We start from the raw sequence: 19,248 nt of genomic DNA, 5'->3' as shown, positions 1-19,248 counted from the left end.
GTGTGTGTGTGTGTGTGTGTGTGTGTGTGTGTGTGTGTGTGTGTGTGGGGACATTCTTAACATCCTTCCTCAGAATACTTCACACATGCACGCAGCAAGCAGCTGCACTGGCCACCTGAAGCATCTGCTGTCCACTAAGGCCCATACACACATCTCAAACACTGTTCTGCACAACACAGCAAATCACGCATTGTAGCTTTGCTCAATGCATTAATTTCAGTGTTTAATGTCAGCAACTCTTCATCCATCACATTTATATTAATGATGGGGGAAAAGGCAGTATTTATATCAGTACAACATCAATTCAAGATCAAACAATCTGAGCTCCATCATCAGCAGCTTAATCATTTCTTACCTTAAAACTAAAGCTGCAACGATTAGTTGACGTTGTTGACAACTGTCAGCAAAACAAAAAAAAAAAAAAAAAAAACTACAGAGTGAGACATCGTCTTCTTTTCTTATCTCTGCTGAGAGTTGCACATGTGCAATAAAGTCCACCAGGGGAAAAATATGGTGGCGGACTAGGGAGCAAAACGGCAGCAGAGAACGTTAAAAGTCTGGGATAACTTCACGTTAAACTTAGAAAATAAATTAAATACATGTGAGATTTGTAAAGCGGCCCTTGTGTACTACGGAAGTACATCTGCAGTGCTCGAAGATTTAAAGAGGAGGCACGTCGGACTTCCATAACAACCTCATGCAAGATTTCAAGGTTGAAAGTGAAATAAGAGCCATTTATAATAATTATGAGATACATAATCCGATTGGTCGACTAGTCGTTTTAATGGTCAGTGACTAATCGACCATCAGAATAGTCATTAGTTGCAGCCCTACTTAAAACAGCTTTTTAAAAAAATACTTTCACCAAAACTGAGCACTCTGACCTTGATGAATGGAGAATTTATATGAGATGGAATCTGTGTTCATTTTAGTTTTGATGAAAACACAAAAAAGCATCAGCTGAGTAAATGAGCTCTTGTATCTGCAACAATCTCAAGGCCACAAATAGGTTTGTGATTTGTTAAGCTTTCTCATCACAGACATCGCAACTACAACTAAAAATAAGTCTTCATAGTTTTTTTTGTTTTTTTTTCGTTTAGCAAATTAATAGTGTCATTTAAACCCTGTTGTGGTGCCGTGGTTTTGATATATACAGCTGCAAAAATGAACACATAAGCTCAGCCCAGCCTGGCTGAGCTAATATTTAAAATGACTTTTGACCAGGCCTAGCTCAAAATCAATCCCACTCTTCCTCATCCCATCCTTGCTAATGTGCTTAATGTTGTCAAGGCCATCATGTTTTGCATCCATTGCAGTCAAGCCATTAATGTGGTTTTAAGTTCTCTGCGCTCATATGTTCTCAGGAATCCTCACTGTTTTATAGTTAAATCAGCATTTAGTAACTGCTAAAATCCAGCTTATAAGACCATAATACAGCTGATTTTTCCCTAAATGTATATTTCATTGTCTTACAGGGTAAAGCTCACAGAGACAAGCAGCTGGTCTATCTAAAAGATCACCTAGACAAATACTACCACAGCCGTGACAGGAAGTGGATAGTGTTGTTCCCTGAGGGTGGCTTCCTTAGGAAAAGGCGGGAAACCAGCCAAATGTTTGCCAAGAAAAATTCTCTCCCCCACCTGACCCATGTCACATTGCCTCGTCTTGGGGCCACCCATGTTATCCTGAAAACTCTGTCAGCCCAGCAGGAGAATGGCAGCGTGGGCAGCGATACAGGAATCCCAAACCAGACAGGTAACTAAAACACACTAATACTTAAAAAGAGAAATGGTTTTGTAAGCAGTTTATTTGAACTTGTGTACCGATATTTAGAGGTGTCATTTAAAGTTGCTGAATTGTTTTGTCACTGAGGTTCCTGGGTCTCAAAAGGTAGAATGCTATTTCTGGAGAAGTCTCGCAAAGATTTTTTTCCTGTGTTCGCAGTTTTTGTGCACTCTCTCCTACACACAGTACACTGTAATTCTTGATCAAATGTTGGTTTCATGCTGGCCTGAGGGCCAGGGATGAAGCGTGCTTCAAACATGCAGCATTAAAATCATCCCCTCTGTGTCCTTCCTTCCTCTGGGTGCCTTAAATGAGAGGCGACTTGTGGTAAAGATTGCCAGGAGAGGAAAGGACTGACATGCACAGAGCTGCCAGAAATTGCATCAGTGTTCCTGAAAACCCCACTGGTGATTTGCAAGAGAGTAATTTTAGTACCTAGAGACCAGCCCTAAATACAGTTAGCAGGAAGATGTTAAACTTACCAAGGTTGGATGGTGAAAATTGCTTTTAGTCACTAATGTAGCAATTTAAATACTTATCTTTTTTTAAAAAGTAATAAAAAATATCCGTGCATGAGAATCAAAAGGGATTTTAATCCCTTGCCTGTATTCGTGGCCATAAATGTTTTGATATCCAGTACCAAACGTGACTGTATTGTTGTTGTTTGCAGGGAAAGTAAAGAGTTTACCGCATGCATTTATGGTGTTATAGTCTGTTTTTTTTCACCTTGATCAGCCCAAGATGAAGGTGCCTTTGCATGTGGTCAGTGATCTAACATAAAATGTTAATTAAGGTTGAACATGTATTTTCCAAAAATATGTCAACACAAGACCAGAAGTTGTTTTTTTTTTCATGCTACTTGGATGTCGAACTTATTTATAACAGAAATGCTGAACCCTATTTAAATTATTATTGTGTACTAGTGCTGACGTCAGTAATAAGGTTTGTGCCTTGCAAATTTATCCAGGTAAACCTGCTTGAGTTGTCCTCAAGAAAAACGGCTGTGTTAACATGGCTATAAAAATACTGATTCAGCTGGTCTCATGCCTGTGCACACTGCACACTTAGTCTACCCAGTGGACTCTCCTGGCTGCTGTTCAAAAATCCATTTTAAGGGTGTGCCTTGCTAATAGTAAATAGGAGAGATTAAGGGCGAGCATTATTGCGAATGTGGTTCAAAGACTTCAACCTGCCTCGAGTTTGCTAACACACCTCTGTGGCTTACAGCCTCTGTACTCACAGCACAACGCTCTCCATTTGTCCCTCTGCAAAACAATCAGACCAAAAGAAAAGGATTTCTTTTTTGTTTGTTTTAGGAAAATTCACATAAAAAGTGTATTTTTCGGCTTCAAAATACATTTCATGACCTTGTCAGTACCAACAAACACTAACAATAGAAGTTTTGTTTGCAACCTCAAGGGGTATTTTAAAACCATTTCAGGCTTTTAAACATGTCAGTCTTGTTCATGTCTACTCACATGTTATGCTCCTGTCTGTTTTTGGTTCTGCGCTTCCAGATCATACCCCTGTTCTTCTCTGCTCTCTATCCTCTTTTCTGTTCCATCAGCTGAGGGGGGGAAGCGAGCTGCTGCAGTGGGGCTTGTCCTTCCATTTGAATGTATCTAATGGCGTTAAAACCTAGGGCAAGAAAACTATCATTCCCAGAAGAGTGTTATTCCCCTTAGTGTCCTCTTCTGTCCTGTGTGCGTGTCCTTGATCAAAGACACTGCTTTGTCTCCCTTTGACCCTCCCTGATGCTCTGCAGAGGTGCCCAGAGCTTGCTGACTCACTCAGAGACAAATGGGCCACTTGGAGAAAATAGGATTGGATGTAAATGTGTGTGCTGCTGTGTTTCAACCATGCAATGTCATCCAAGCTAAACGGACTGCTCTGTGCAAATATAAAGCATACGGGTCACTGATGGCCAGTGTTGAGACACCATGTGCCTTCAAGACTGATAAGGTTTATGTTGTTATAAAACCATATTTACAGTTGGTGGGAGAGCAACGTTTACATATGTGAGTCATTTAGGGTGGGAACAGAGCTCTGTGTGATCTACAGGTAAACAGGTTGTTATCAACGCTTGGTAGGAGGGACAGGTGTTGTAACTCCCCTGCAGAGTGGCCTGATAGAGAGCCAGATATCTGCCACTGTAGTTCCGTCCTCTAACTACTTATAGAAGGGCAGGGCCGACTCGATGTCATTTCAAATTACCACAGCTGCTGCTATTACTGTATTGTTTGTCGCAGCTTATAAGTCACTAGCGCTACCTTGGCTCAGGGCCCCTTTCTCCAGCCTTTCAGCACACTTGGGCAGAGATCTGTATCAAACTTCGCACAGAGGCAGAGCGTAGTGTTAGCCATTCCCATCAATGCCAACGCTGCCGATCAAGTTACTGTTACAAACAACAAATCAGCCAGCTTGTTTCGCATCTGCCATCTCTATTTAGGGTGCTGAAACTCCTGAAAAAGGCATGTCAAGTGAACAAAAAACAAAGTTATGCATTTTTTTTTACTTTTATTACAGCCAGACACCTTTCTCTTTCCTTTAAAGGTTTAAGATAAGGTGGCCTTATAATGTCCTAATTAAAATCTACCGTCAAACTGTGAAACAGGATTGGACAGTATTCAGTGATAGTAATTATCAAGCAGAGTAGATTCATGAGAGCATAAACAGATTGTCAAATCAGTTTACATCTTCTCTCAACCCTGAAAGAAAGTAAATATCACTGAAAGATCAAGATAAAGCTGGCATTTATTTTAAGAAAATTATTTATTTTTATTTAGCAAACAAACAGGCTTACAATAGCCACATATGGAAGAGGTTATTTCTAATCTATTTTTACATTCATACATGTTTTAGTTGATATCAAGGTTTAAAATTTGACATGCTGAGCACCTCAGTAGAAAATTAATAGAACATAATGTCAGCGTTACAATAATCAGGATTGAATACTATAATGTTTTTCAACAGAACTTAGATGTGCTAAAGAGATCTAAACTATAATACAAATGTCAACAATTTAAGTCATTTTTGTTTTTTATTTTTTTTTACAACAAATTCAGTTTGAGATTACAAAATTGAATTTAAAAAGAATGAATACAAATCCATCAATAATCTCTCCAATAATCCTGCTAATGAATAGATCCAACCGCATGACCTCCTTGGAGTTAATTAATATTAAACTAATGAAGCAACAGTTAGCTATTTAAGTTTACACTAGTTGGCTTGTAAATAACAGTTTACCCAAGATGATAATTACTATGTAGGTTTGTTTGTCTTGGCTAATAAAACCTATTTATTTAAGAAAATTGCTGTATTGTGTAACTGTTGGCAAACCAGCCTGTAAAACTTGAGGATCCACCTCGGTTCCAGAAGGAAGCATCAGGGTGTTGAAGTGAACTTGAGAAAATGACCACCGGTCAGAGCAAAGCAGTTCAGTATGAGGAATCAGACATGGTTGTTTTATAGCAGTTATGCTCTAAAGTGCAAATGAACACATCCACAATATACCTGTATGAATGTGTGGCCTCAGCCAGACAGGAGCCTAGCAAGCACATGCATGCAGTGTCATGCATGTGCTTGCTAGGCTCCTCCACTGGACCAAAACTGCAGTAAAAAAAAAAACACACTGGAAAGTACAGACCAGGCTCAGAAACACACCTCTACACATTTCAGTGGGTTTTGAAATATGATTGACAAAGACTGAGTCATTGTGTTTGTATGGGTCTATGCGATAGGAAACAGATTTATCTAAGCATAGATTTATACTCCGATCAGACAGAACACATTTCTGAGGTCAGATGGGGTCTCTGTGTCACACGATATAATCTCTAATAGCTTTCTGTAATAGCTTCTCCAGTCGTACAGGCTTTATTTTATTTTTTTATAATAAATACTTGGGATGGTTGAGGTAGTAATGACTAACAAGCACACCGGGTGTATTTTGGGTGACATTAATTGTTTTTAGATTAACTGTGAGTGGCAACATGTCTTCATTGATGTGTCCTAGCTGAATGTGAATGTGTGAAAAACGTTACTTATAACCCATGACTGTCTTTTCTTCTCCGTATTTGAAGTCCCTGTCACACTCCTCAAACATCTTTTATGTATTTCAGACCCATGAAAATTGACATTTGCTTGTTAGAAATATTTCTTCTTTTACAGCTGCTGACCCTCACAATGTGCAATGTAATGTAGGAAATTAGTTGTAAAATTTAGCTCTTCTTTGTCACACTGCATGGCATTTTTTACTTCGCATTAAGAGGCCAGTGTGCTTTGATAGTGAAATGTTTGCTGCATAGTAGCAGCAGACCGGGTTGTGACATTAGCTGTGCAGTCAAATAAGCAGCACTGCTTCACATCAAGTTTGTTTTAGAGCCGTCTGTGCTGACGGAGGCTGCTGCTCTTTGCTGTTTTTTACATTTGACAAGCAAGTGCAGAGTATTCAGCTTGAGGTGAAACTCCAGCGTTAATGCCTGCAGTCAGATGTTAAAGAGAAGCTTACAAGTTGGCAACCTCAGTAAATTTAGGTGTAGGATAATGAAACAGAAGCTAGATGTAGAGTTTTTGTGTTAAATTTTTTTAAAACTATCAAAAACAGAACATAATCTTGATGCCATTATGGTTTTACAGGCTTTACATAAAAAAAAAAAAAAAGCACACAGATCATAACATTATTTTTGTTTCTGAAAAGATAGCAAATGTACACTCATGTCCAAAGACATAACCCAGTGGCAACTAAATCATTGTTTACATTTTTGGTCCCACTCCCCCTCATTTTGCTGTTCACATCCAGAGGCTACAAACCTTCTCTTGAACAGCAGCCATGGGAGACGTAACCATTTAGATTTCCTTTTGTAGAAACGAGCAAAAACACTGTAGCTTAACACGGTTGAGTCAAGTAAGAATTTCACATTCTGTATTCAACTGTTTTACATACATTAACAGGAGAATTGAATATTTAATCATAGCTAAATCATTTATAACAAATAGATATAACACAACTCATATTTAATTATTGTTAGTTTTGGTAACAAACTGATGATCAGTGATCAGTTGATTTTAGTCAAATGTTGCTTTATCCAACACAAACTGATGCTTTGTTTCATAAGAGTCTCCTTCTAGGAAACGGGCAGCTTTTGGACCTGCTGAGACTAGCTAATACTCTGGTAGCTGAACTCGTATTTGTCGCTTCAAATTTCCCTTTTCTTTTCTGGCAGTGACTCAGACTAACACTCAGTCTTTGTATTCTTGTTTTTTCATACTCAAAAAAATGTTTGAGTCAATACGAGTCCTGTAACTACAAGTAAAATGATGAGCAGTCGAGATAAACCATTCATATTGTACATCTTTTCATTAAACTTAATGTGCATGTGATTATCTGTAGGTGAATACAGAGCTGACCTTGCTTCATGCGCCCAGCTACTCACACATGTGCCCTGCAGCTGACTCCTAAATTTAATCATGTCTGGCATTCCCTCTCCCATTTGTCATCCCTCACCTTCCTGTCTCGCTACTTTTTCATCCCTTTCTTTTTAAATTATAGATGAAACCACAGAATTTGGCTGTTTTTGTGGTCTGTTTCTTAATGAAAGAAGATTAGGTTTGGAGATGAAAATATTTCTTAGTGTTGCTACCAGCCAATTTTTGTTAAGGTGGGATTTCAGTTGGTCCTCCACTAGTCACTTTTGGCAGATAACCAGTCTTGATTTGCTGCTCTACAAAATCCACCAGGGGCATATAATGGTTAGTGTGTTAAGGCTGAAGGACCAGAGGGAACTGATCTACTGAAGTAACACTGAATCTGTGCCAGCTGTGGGTCTGACATTGACCTTAATCATTTTTGCTTGGATACATATTGTATTGTTAGTTTGGCAGATCTAAATTAGACTGTAAAGTTTGAAGTATTTGTCTTCACTAACGGCAGTCTCTCTTTCTGTTTTGACAGCTAATAAACGTAAAGGCCTGCAGTGGGTTATAGACATGACCATAGCATACCCCAAAGCCAGACCGATGGACATCCAGACTTGGATCTTTGGCTACAGACCTCCTACAGTAACACATGTACATTACAGGTAAGACTCAGATGTAGATCATTTTGTTCCTCTTTTAACATTTGCTAAAACTCCTGTTAAAAATGATTTGCCACTCACTGAGAGGGGAAAAACCAGGACCATAAAACTTAAAAGCCGCACAGCAGCACTACATGTAGGCTTGGTACTCAGTTAAGTTTTGTTTTCTTGCATTGAGGGCAACTTTTTTTATAGTCCACCTGCTGATTACAAACTGCCAATGAGACAGTATTTCCTGATGCTTATCAATTACATGATACCTTCACACATGACACCATTTTCACCATTACATTCATGTGTGCAGTAGTCTGGTCTCAACTGAAGTCTTTGTAGCAAGTTAAAAAAAATAGTTAATGTGTTACTTTTCAAATGAGTCATTTTTGTCCCTGTTACTGTATGCTACCTAAAACAATAGCCATACTTTGCATTTTATAAATGAATTGGGACTTGATGACCAGACCTGCAGCATTTTAGTTGTCTGGTGTTGAGCTAGTTTTTGTAGGCCGTCATCGTCTGGATCTGCTGCTGTTGTACTGACTCTTGAATGCGATATGCAAATCTAGACCTGCAGTGTTTTTAGTTGCTGATTTTGGTGTGTAACGTTTCAAAAGACATGTTGTCTTTTGGTATAACGGCACACAGTCACCTGCTTGTATTCAGTAGCTAAGAATATCGTTGCTCTTATGCAAAGCTGGTGCGTTTGTCCCTCAGTATCATCCTGTTCTACTTGCCCTGCAGATTCTCATCCATTGCTCATCTTTCCTCTTGAGACTGTGGTGAAGGTGGGCCATTATTAGATTTTCTGTACACTTGGTTCAAGATGAATGTCACCCATCGTCTTGACAAGGAAGATCAGAACGGATCATCTGGTAGAAGTCATTTTGACCTTCCTTGAAATGTGTATGTTTGCACCTCTGTCTTCAAGGCAAATAGGACAAGAGAAAATGGTGATTCATGACTTCTGGCTAGCCGGCCCCTCTCCAGAGTCTTCTCTGTCCACTTGGGCAAAAGCTGAGGACTCATTATGTTTGTAATTAGACGAGCAATGGAAGCTTTAGTTCCGCCCCACCTTCAGGAAGCTCTAATCAGCCATCGATACAATCAGCCTCCCCTGCTCGGTCAGCAGCTCTGTAGCTCTGGTATAACAGGGGAGCCACCCGAGTTCAGCTGTTCCTGTTACAAGTGTGCACTCAGTTCCAGTCGTGTAGACAGTGCTGATCATTAAGGAGTTAGACTCATGCTGGCACAGGTGCAGAGTCAACAAGAGGATTAATGTGCCTGCTGATCAAGGGAACACTGTGGGGGACTGAGTAATATGATTCACTGTGGTGGTGAAGATGGCGGAGGCGGCTAGACAAGTGTGCCACCCTACAGCAGTGTTTCTGCTGTGTCATTTAGGAACACTTTCTACCATGAGTGCAGCTTTTGTTCATCAGCATTCCTGCAGATAATAAAGTTTAAGTAAGAACATTAAATTTTGAAATTATACAGTTATACTGTGCTTTATAAACAGAGAACAAGCAATGCAACTGTCATGTCAGAGTTGATGCTCGGACTTCTCCCAGCCTAAATAATCATTCTGTCTTATAAACAACAACATAAGAAAGTAAGTAAACAGCTATTGAGCATCCAATGATGCTGTGAATTTAGTTGCATACTTTAAAAAAAACTGAGCACACAAGCAGGCTCATGCTCATTGTCACTTCCTGTTAATTGCAAAATATTCTGTGTTTATTGAACATGGCGGAGCCCGCAGTGTTAGCGTTAGCTGCTAATGTGAGAGGTAATAAGCTGCTAAATAGTTTACAGGTGATTGGCATCCTATGGTGAATTTAAAAAAGTCAGAATTTGGCATTATCTCTGTGAGGGAAGCTGATTTTGGGCATTAGGAAAGGAAAATTATTAAAAAAAATATATCATTTTATTAATTTATATTGGATTAATTAGATTTGAAACGATTCAAATCAATTCCTACATTTTTTTAACACAGCTCTAGCTCTTGATGACCATGAATTGCTGACAAAGAGACACCAGGCTAGTGAGGAGAAAGCCTATTCCTCTTTTTTTAATTCCAGTGGTCTCTGATCAACGTTTGTAAAACTATATGCTCTAAAATAACCTGTGTGGAGGCTTGTTAAAATTTTTCCCTATCCTTTAACTTCTTTAACTCAAAGAATCAAACTGCTGAGTGCAACTCAAGTCATTTTATGTCTAAAGTGCATAGTCTCATAATACACGCAGTATGACTCCTCATATAATTAATCTGACTCTTTTTCATGTCATAATTTTCAGTGAATTTAAATAAAGAGCTGATCTGCACATGCCGGCATCCATGGAAGATGCATTTGCAGGCTGAATGGGACGTGTTGAGCTACATAAAGGTCAATGTGCTTTAGTTTTTAATGTTGTACAGGGGCAGCGGGGACTTGTAATATAGGAATGCAATATGTCATTGATCCTGGATTTTCTGGTCCTCCCGGTAGATTAGTGAAAAACTGACATTACTCATTTACTGTGTAACCTTAAGATGCTGCACAGTTAAATGTTTTTACATTTTTTTCAGAAATCATTTTTGCATGTTCTTGATTTAAATGCAGGGGATTTGTTGACATTGACATAAAACATATTTATATATATATGGTGTTCCTTTTTTGTTTTTGTTGATTACCAACAGACTGCAGGCTGGTTACTTCCACTTTAATTTACATAGATAAAATGTTAGATGGATGTCTGCTGCTGCTGTGTTCATGGTGTGTTCAGGTCTTTAAGTCATTTTAGGACATTACGGCCCTAAATCCAACATACTCACCCTGCCTGTTTCTGTATTAATCAACCTTAATACGAGGCTGCTGCCCTCCTCTGTGCTGTCATGTTATTGGGTTTTCTAGATTGTGACTGTTCCTCAGTCTCACAATTGGCACCTGAGTATTAAACAATATTCAAGATGAATCCATGTCGAGAGCTCTCCACTTTATAAAATCTGCTTCCTTCATCCTTTGGTTCTCAACCATCAGCTCCACCCTCCCTTGGTGCGTCTCCTGCCTTCTCCTCATATAATCTCAGCCTCCCAGATTGCAGCATTATAAGCCCTCTGTGAATGGCAGATGGGAGAGAGCAAGGTGGGAGGACAGAGGCTGAACCAGGGCAGAAGTGGGTGTTAAAGTAAAATCCTTTCTTTTAAATGCGCCTTCTCTTTTTTTGTGTATTTTTATTTTTATTTTGCTGCTGTTTGCGTTTCTGAAATCCACCATTTGAAAATATCTGAACGGCAACATGATTTATGGAGTCTGAGTCTGCCTGGTCATCACATGGTGGCTTTTAAGCTGCACACCTGACTTTCTCTCAGGCGCACACAGAGATGTTGAGCCAGCAGCTGTACATACTGCTTTGTTAATACGTGGTAAGAGATTTTTTTTTGAGATATAATTCACAACCCACTTTCCTCAACCTTTTTTCCCCTTTAGCTCATGCTAACTGATGTCTTTGTCCTTTCATTCAGGATCAATATCTCTCATGTCTCACCCATTGTGGTAATGAGCATCTTGGCAATTAGAGATGGTGTGTTTGGATAATGAATGAAGTAGATTTCTTTTCTTTTTTTCTTTTCCCCAAGCTGACTTGTCCCCATAGAAACACATTATAGGATATACCCCCCTACCCATACGCTCACCATCTGATGGAAGAACTCCTCCAGAGTACAAAGCTGCTCAGTAAAGCCAAAGAAAGTATTAAGATATTAGTTCCTTCATATAGAAATACTTAAAGTTTCCCCTCTTTATTATAAGCAAAATGTATTTAAAATAATTGCACTGTTTTATAGCCATGAGTGAAAATGATGAACATAAAAAAGGGACGGAAAGTGGTTAAAGACCAACAAATGAAGTAAACTCAGGAGAAACAGCATTCTAAGCCTGACGGATCATCACATTCATTCATTTATGAGTAGATTATTTGTTGTGGTTTGATTCCTTTGTAGAAAGACATTATGGTCAGAAATAAGTTCCTAAAACATTATTTTACATTATACCTGCTTTTGGTTAAAACTGTGTTGATTAGAAAAGAAATATGACTTTGGGTTCTACATTTTGACATCAAAACAGTGAAAAGGTTGATTATTTTTTTTTTAGGCAAATTGCAGTGAAATATCCCACTAATCTGTGAGGATGCTCTCATCCAGTGCACTTTATCAGTTTGGGCCTAACAAGAACATTATTCAGTATACTGGATGTACATTTAGTAAGAGAGCTATCCCTATTAGATACAGCATATTTATCAATATCAGTGTAAAAAAATCAAGGTTTCCTCTAAAGGTTATTTTCCATATAAACCCTTCTGTGCATCACTTCAGCTCCAGCTCTGCTCTTACCTTAAATAAAAAATTTCTGACAGTTTAACTCAGTGGAGTAGAGACTGTATCTGTTGGAAAAGGAGAGCACTGTAATTCATCTCTTATCGGTATTGACAGACTAAATTTAGGAGTCTGACACAAAAAGGTGGATCCCTGCACAGCTATGCAGATTTCTTCTTGTTTTTATAAGAAAAAGATCCTAGGGCTAATTCTCATCCTGAAAGGACTTTATAGGAACATTGTCACAAAGGTTTAGGACCCTTCATATGTTTGCACAGTGCACAGGAAAAAAAACACAACATGCATTTCTGATAAGTATGCAATAAAAACAATAAGTACCTCAAGTCCTTTACTTATGTAAATGTTACAACAGTTGGTCTTTTGATGAATCATCCAGTACTTTTTCCTGTTAGAATGACCTCGACCATGAACCCTCATAAATAGCAGGGTGTTCTGACATCTGTGACTGTCCAATCAGATGAAGCCACGTCCACCAGTAGTTTTTTTTTTTTCTTCCTCTTTCTAGTTGATCTCTGCACTGATAAGAGTTATATATGGTCACTGTGACAAGGTGAAAGTTTGCTTCAGCCACGTAGACACAAACATAAAAGTGGGAACACATCTCTAAGTTACTTTCCAGCTTAGTTTCATGCAGACTTTTCTCACATTCTTCTTCTCTTTTTTTCCTCATATTAATCTAAGAAACAAGTATAAACTCGTGAGACACTTGAAAGTTTTGGCACTGTCATCCCGAATCATCAGCACTGAATAGATTTATGTGAGACAGTTGTAGGAAATTTCATCAGGTTATTTCCTCTTTTGAAGCTTTTTCTCTCTCTCTCTCTCTCTCTCTCTCTCAATTTTGCAGAGCTTTTATTGATGAGCAAACATTAACGTGATGATAATAAATTGATGCTCAATTAGCATAATTCAAATTAATATTTAGCGATTAGACTGTACCCTTTGTAAAAAAAATAAATAAATAAAAATACGGGTCATTTATAATGACCCACAGTTGTATTTTATAGTGACAAAACTCAACAGTGAGCAAAGTAATATGATTAGAAGCCAAGGAGGAGGTTGCTATAGAGCAGGGGTCTCCAACTCCGGTCCTCGTGAGCTACTGTCCTGCAGGTTTTAGATGCCTCCTACTACAACACACCTCTGCACAAGCCTGTTAATGACCCAGTTTTTTTTTGAGTCAGGTGTGTTGCATCAGGGTAGAATCCAAAACCTGCAGGACAGTAGTAGGACTGAAGTTGGAGATCCCTGCTATAGAGAGACTAAAGTGGACAACATTGAATTTTAAAACATGGAAACCATTGTTTATTTCCTATTTCAACATTAGTCAACATTTATTTTAATCGTGACCATTTCATCACCAGGTGTTGTGTCAATGTTGTCCCTATGATGACACCAGTACCCTGCTATGAGTTGTGTCAAAGATGTGGATAGCAACAATGACTACAAGTGGAGGGTGTGAAATGTAAATATCAGGTGCATCTATACTGTACATAAATACTTACAATCAGTATTTATGGTGTAAATTTAAATGTACAACTTGTGTTTTTATGCAGTGCTTTTGTGGGGGGTGGGCGGTAAAACTATGAAATCTGATTTCATTGTTCTTTTGATGATCTATAAATAGTTTCTGTACATGGCTGATCAACATTAGACTTAGATATTACACAAATATGGATGTTTTCATTGTGCAGTCTGTGCAAAAAGCAACACCGATTGCACAATGAAACACCCTCTTTTGAAGTTTAAAGACAGAGTGTAGCTTTAAAAGTAGTCTCCACAGATGTAAGAACATGTTTACAGAAACATGCATTTCAGAATAGGAGAAATTGTTATCAGCCAGTATGCTTCAAGGGATAAATGTTGGTTTTAGTTTAAACTTGTTAAAGTGTACTGGATGAGATTTTATGTGGGAGAAAACTGGTGTCTTTCTAAAGATTTCTCTTGCTAATTGAAACCGTTGTTGTCTGTTGTTCTGCAGCAAACCGTTTCCTGGAAGATAGAAACTCCTGACAGAGAGGAAGCAGATTAAAGATTAAAGAAAGCAATTAATGATTAGATTCCTAAGTTTCTTGTCACAAGGATACAGGCTTCTTGCTACTTAGCAAGCAGGGGCTTTAAAGAATCTGTTTGGAGTGGGTGGTTGGTTTGTTAACCTAAAGGAAATCACATCACTATTGCTGCAATGCAATTGTCACTTCATCTCATGTGACTGGCCATCATCCATTGGAGGATTGAGGGAGATAACTCAGGCAGCTGTTCAGAGCTTAATCACACAGATTAGCAACCTTATCTCAACTAGAAAGATACAAGGAGCAGAGCAGGAAACGTCTTGGTCCCAGAACCATACCGGGCTCTAATCTTAATATGCACTGTTTGTAACTCGTGCCGCAGAGCAGGTCTCCCAGCACACCTTTTTGTTTCTTAAGATTTTACAGCCAGACATTTTGGCCCTAATAGAGTCACCAAACAATGGCTGGCTTTCCTTCAAAGAGGCTTGTGGAGTAGGCAGACTTTTACAGTTTAATTAGCTTCCTTGGCCAGGTTAAAAGCAGAAACAATATCGAGAGCTTCATAGGAGCAAAATAGTTAAGACAAGATGATAATTAAGAAGCACATATCATTTCTTATCTACACTATGTACTACTATATTTACTAACAAAGCATATGCATGAGTATGCCAGAATTTATTTTTGTGATATTTATTCAACAAAGTCAAGGAATTACCTAAAACTAGATGTCAGGGTATGCCGTTTAAGTAAGGATGTAAGTCTCCTGTTGCATGTAGTCCACTTCACCACATGGCAAAAGCTTGATGTTGAAGTTTCCTGACAGCAGAACGTCCTGCTCTGCCTCAGCTGTCTGTTCGCCAAGGTGTCAGGTTACCAAGCGACCGTGGCCCCACACCAGCATATCACCAATAATTCCCCAACACCACCACCATCACTATCGTACACAAGGAGCAACATAAAATGCCATCATGCTTTATCTACTGTAAACAGACCCACAGTGAAGCATCGTTGGAGACGGATTGGCTTGTGGTCACTTTCACTCGTAGCACCTTGCAGGCAAGATGTGGCTCTGGCTGCTCAAGTTGTTTGCTTTCTATGAGCAAAAATGAGATGTCAGCTGCAGCTTGAATATTTGTAGAACCTGTTGCACATCATTAGCAGCCAGTAGAACTCAGGTTTCTAGCTTTCTTTCGAATCCAGTGTTATTTATGAAGCAGTTTTCATACAAAAAGTAGCACACACAACATGCATTTACCCCCCACGCAGCCACCCATCTCTCTTTAACTGAATAGTATTATGAAAATAAACATCTGACTTGATGCTTCTGTCAAGAAATGATATCTTGGGGATCCATTCACACCAAGAGTTAGCTCAGTCAAGACCACAGAGGTTGCCACCACTGGAAACCACCCAGATTAGGACAGGCCTAGGTCTGCACCACAGCCATAGAGCTGCGGTGTAGGACCCTCAGCCACCCGCTTTATCAATTCAATCTATTATTATTATTATTATTATTATTATTTCTTCACAGAAAATTTTACTTAAATTCTACAAGAACTTTATCCCATCAGCTAAAGCTACAACAAGTGCTCCTTTATTTGAAAATGTAAAGCATGACTTTAATAACAAGCTAAGCTGACCAGTCCTACAAGTTTGGAACACCAGAAAAAACCATCTGGAAAATAAATGGCAGATTAAACTAATTAATAGTTGGAGCCACAGTAAGAACTCGGGTATCGGTTTTCTAGGCAGGAAATCAACCCGACAAACTTCCCACACTCCAGCTAATTTTGGTCCCAAGTGTTTAATCGGCAGTTGTTGTGGCAGATGTGGCTGCAGACACTTTAGCAGATTAGCGTGCGCTATCACAGCATATTGTTGTTTCTCTGAAGCCAAATCACCCGCACCTCCTTCAACCTCAGCTGTTAACAGCTTGTGCAGCTGCACCGAACACTAAAAGAATCTGATTTCTGCATGAATATTTCAGCTGCCGGAAAACCCTGTGATAGCCACCTGCAACCCAAAGCCCTAAATGCCCAAACCCATTGAGAAGTGGCAGAAGGCAGCTTTTGTTTCCCTCTGTGCTATCGGTTTATATTTCAGAGCACATGGGGCCCTCGGAGAATGTGAAATTCTTTAGGATAATTAATTGTATTCTCTAATTCATTTATCTATATTTAATAACACCATCATGACTAATTATTGCTGTGAATAAAGAGCACAATTAACCCCACAGAAATAGATTCTTAATGGAAGCTAAAACCGGAAATTACTACCTCTCACCTCACCTCGGAGCAGTTAGAGGTAAACAATGCTTTCATTTAAAGGGTTGATTTTCTCTGATGGCTACTTTGTGCCCTTTTGTTATGTTTTATTATTAAGACTGTTATTATCAGCCTTCCTCTGAATATATTTTCTTCTTTTTTTTTTTTCTTTTTAAGCATTGGCATAGACACTAAGCAGATCAGTATCCTTAAAGACACCTGATATCTGCAGAGTGAAGCTTCGAGGAACATGTGGTTTTTACCTGGAATCTGCCTATCAGGTGGCCACAGTAACTTAGCTTAGCTTAGTTTGGTCAGACTAACTTGCGGGGGGGTAGTGTTGCTGTTGATCTACAGCTGTTTTATCTTGACAAAGTCACCTTTTTTGCAGCTGTGACAAGATAAATGCAGCCAATCTTAGTTTCAGCCTGACTTTTAGCTGGCACTTCACACTTCCTGGGACGTTTAAGTGGCCCCTGCTTTGACCGGACTATGCTCAGACACGCCTCAGAGCAACATCCACGCAGTCAACTGTTGGATAACGAGTTTCCATAGATAAGGAACTTAACATATAGTAACCATAAGGAAGAGTGTTGTAAATCACCAGCTCCTGCCCTTCTGACCGCTGCAGTGAGCAGGCCCAGCCTTTTCCTGACTTGGTCATTAAACTGTGTGATTTAAAAAGTGTTTTTTTTTTTTTGTTTGTTTTTTGTTTTTTTGTTTTTTGTTTTTTTTCTTATGGCATTTATTAGTCTATTTCTGGCATTATATTAATACCTTTTTTTTTAGAAATATAAAGACTCCAACTAACATTTTATCACTTTTTTGGCTACTTATCTTGTTGATTTATACAAACATGGAGGGTTGGAGCATGAGCAGAGGGTGAACTCTCATAATTGGATGCAGATTTGTATCACTTTATATAAAATGGCCAGATAAGGCTTTGACATTGGTAGATAATCTTCAGCAATTTTCTGTACAGATAATCGGTTAATCAAAATGTACATCAAATTTTCACATTTCAGAAGCTGAAATCAAATATTATGTTTTACTAAAGAGATGACCCTTGTGAGTTTAGAAAGCTGTTCAGAAGATAAATTACTCATTATTAAACTAAACTGGCACATTGGTTCCTACACTTATTGCCTTGATTGTCTATTGAAGGGTTATTTTACAGATTCATCGTTACATTTGCGCAACAGAAAAAAAAATCTAATATAATCTCTTAAGCAGTATCTATAGACTTGTTTATTTTTTCTTTAATCACTTATTGATATATCAGATCAGCAGTCTTTGCTTTGGTACCTGCAGCCTTCCTAATATTTAGGCTTTGCTTTCTGCTCAGAAGCAAATGGTGAGCGCAGAGGAAATGCATGTCTGAGGGAGGAGACTGTAACCTCTATTTGAAGGTGACCAGGAGCTGCCCATGTGGGAGAGCAGCCTACTAGAGACCCCTTCTGGCTAGAGACAAGATTTCATTAGCACTTTCATGATGGCTTGCGAAAGTGACCCTTTTTAAAAGCAGATTTTGTTTTAGCAGTGTCAGCCACTGAATCAGTTGCTGAATAATTTCTCATTAGTGGCTGCAGTTTATGCTCCTTAGTCATTAGTCTGATCATTTACCGTCTTTCTTTTTTTTCTCTCTAAGTATGGGGGACTGAATACACGAAGATGTATTATAAACATGGAACATAAAAAAAGAAAAATAATTAATCACTTCTTGTTTTGTTTTGTTTGTTTTTTTGCAAATATGTCTGTTTTTCTGTTAAACGTTTTCCATTATTGACCATCTTTACATTTTGATCTGAAAAGTCAGAGACAAAATAATCTTTTTAAATTTTGTAAATTGCATTTAATCAAAATTGTCGGGCTTCATAATATCAGTAATAATCTGTAGTGTTTCAGTCATAGTCTCAGTATATCTTTCATTTCAACCCACCAGAAAAAAAAGATCTATGTTCTTTTCCAGTTAGCATTAACTATATTCATTTTTAATCTAATTTTTAAAATAAATTTTCTGTTGGCCCTACAAGACAACTTTAGATAGCACATTTTATCAGACTTCACTTTCTCGTTGGCTATACTAACTGAACTTCTGCAGCCAGATTTTTGTGACCCATTCTTCCCACTCACTTGTGAGTCAGTTTGTGGAGCACCATGAGTCTGTCTGCTGTCGGGGCTCCCCTCAGCACTTCTGTCTCTCTGTGGTACTGATGAGGCTGCCAGCTAATGAATCCACACAAGAAAATAAAAAAAAGAAATCAGCAAACAGACTGCTGTAATAGACTCGAGTTTGAGGTGAGCCGCTCCGCTCGGGGACCACGGCTGACTCCCTCAGTTTTAACTTCAACTTCCACAACAGATCAATGCAGACAGTTTTTGCTGAGACTTCAGGAAACCTTTTTAATGTTTCATCCCTTCCCCCTTTCTGCCTGTCTTCCTTTTCAACATCAGGATGTACCCAATAAAAGAGGTTCCTGTGGAGGCAGAGGCCCTGACTGACTGGCTGTATCAGAGGTTTGTGGAGAAAGAAAAGCTGCTGGCCCATTTTTATGACACAGGTATGTCTGATCATAACAGTATTAAACTGATATGATAGAGCAGCTAGTGTCCATGTTTCCATATTGTGCAAAAAAAGAAAAAAAAAAGCCATAAACTGTATTTATTTTAAATCAAAATTAGATGTAATTTCATCATAATTTAGAAGCAAGTATGTTTAGTTTGCATCTCATTCCATCCAACAT

At 38.7% G+C, this 19,248-nt stretch overlaps 1 protein-coding gene across 1 annotated transcript in view; it reads left to right on the top strand.

Moving 5' to 3' along the window:
• The window catches only part of lpgat1 (lysophosphatidylglycerol acyltransferase 1), a 49,830-nt gene that overhangs the window by 27,558 nt on the left and 3,024 nt on the right, over positions 1-19,248 (top strand). The window contains exons 5-7 of the mRNA XM_041975918.1: positions 1,476-1,755; positions 7,736-7,862; positions 18,959-19,065. Of these exons, the coding sequence (XP_041831852.1) occupies positions 1,476-1,755; positions 7,736-7,862; positions 18,959-19,065 (514 nt within the window). The remainder of the gene's footprint in view (positions 1-1,475; positions 1,756-7,735; positions 7,863-18,958; positions 19,066-19,248) is intronic.

The sequence above is a fragment of the Melanotaenia boesemani genome, chromosome 22 (genome assembly GCF_017639745.1).
Source record: "Melanotaenia boesemani isolate fMelBoe1 chromosome 22, fMelBoe1.pri, whole genome shotgun sequence".
Lineage (NCBI taxonomy): Eukaryota > Metazoa > Chordata > Actinopteri > Atheriniformes > Melanotaeniidae > Melanotaenia > Melanotaenia boesemani.
Note: the sequence above shows the minus strand (reverse complement) of the source record. Positions and strands in the feature narration are given on the sequence as shown.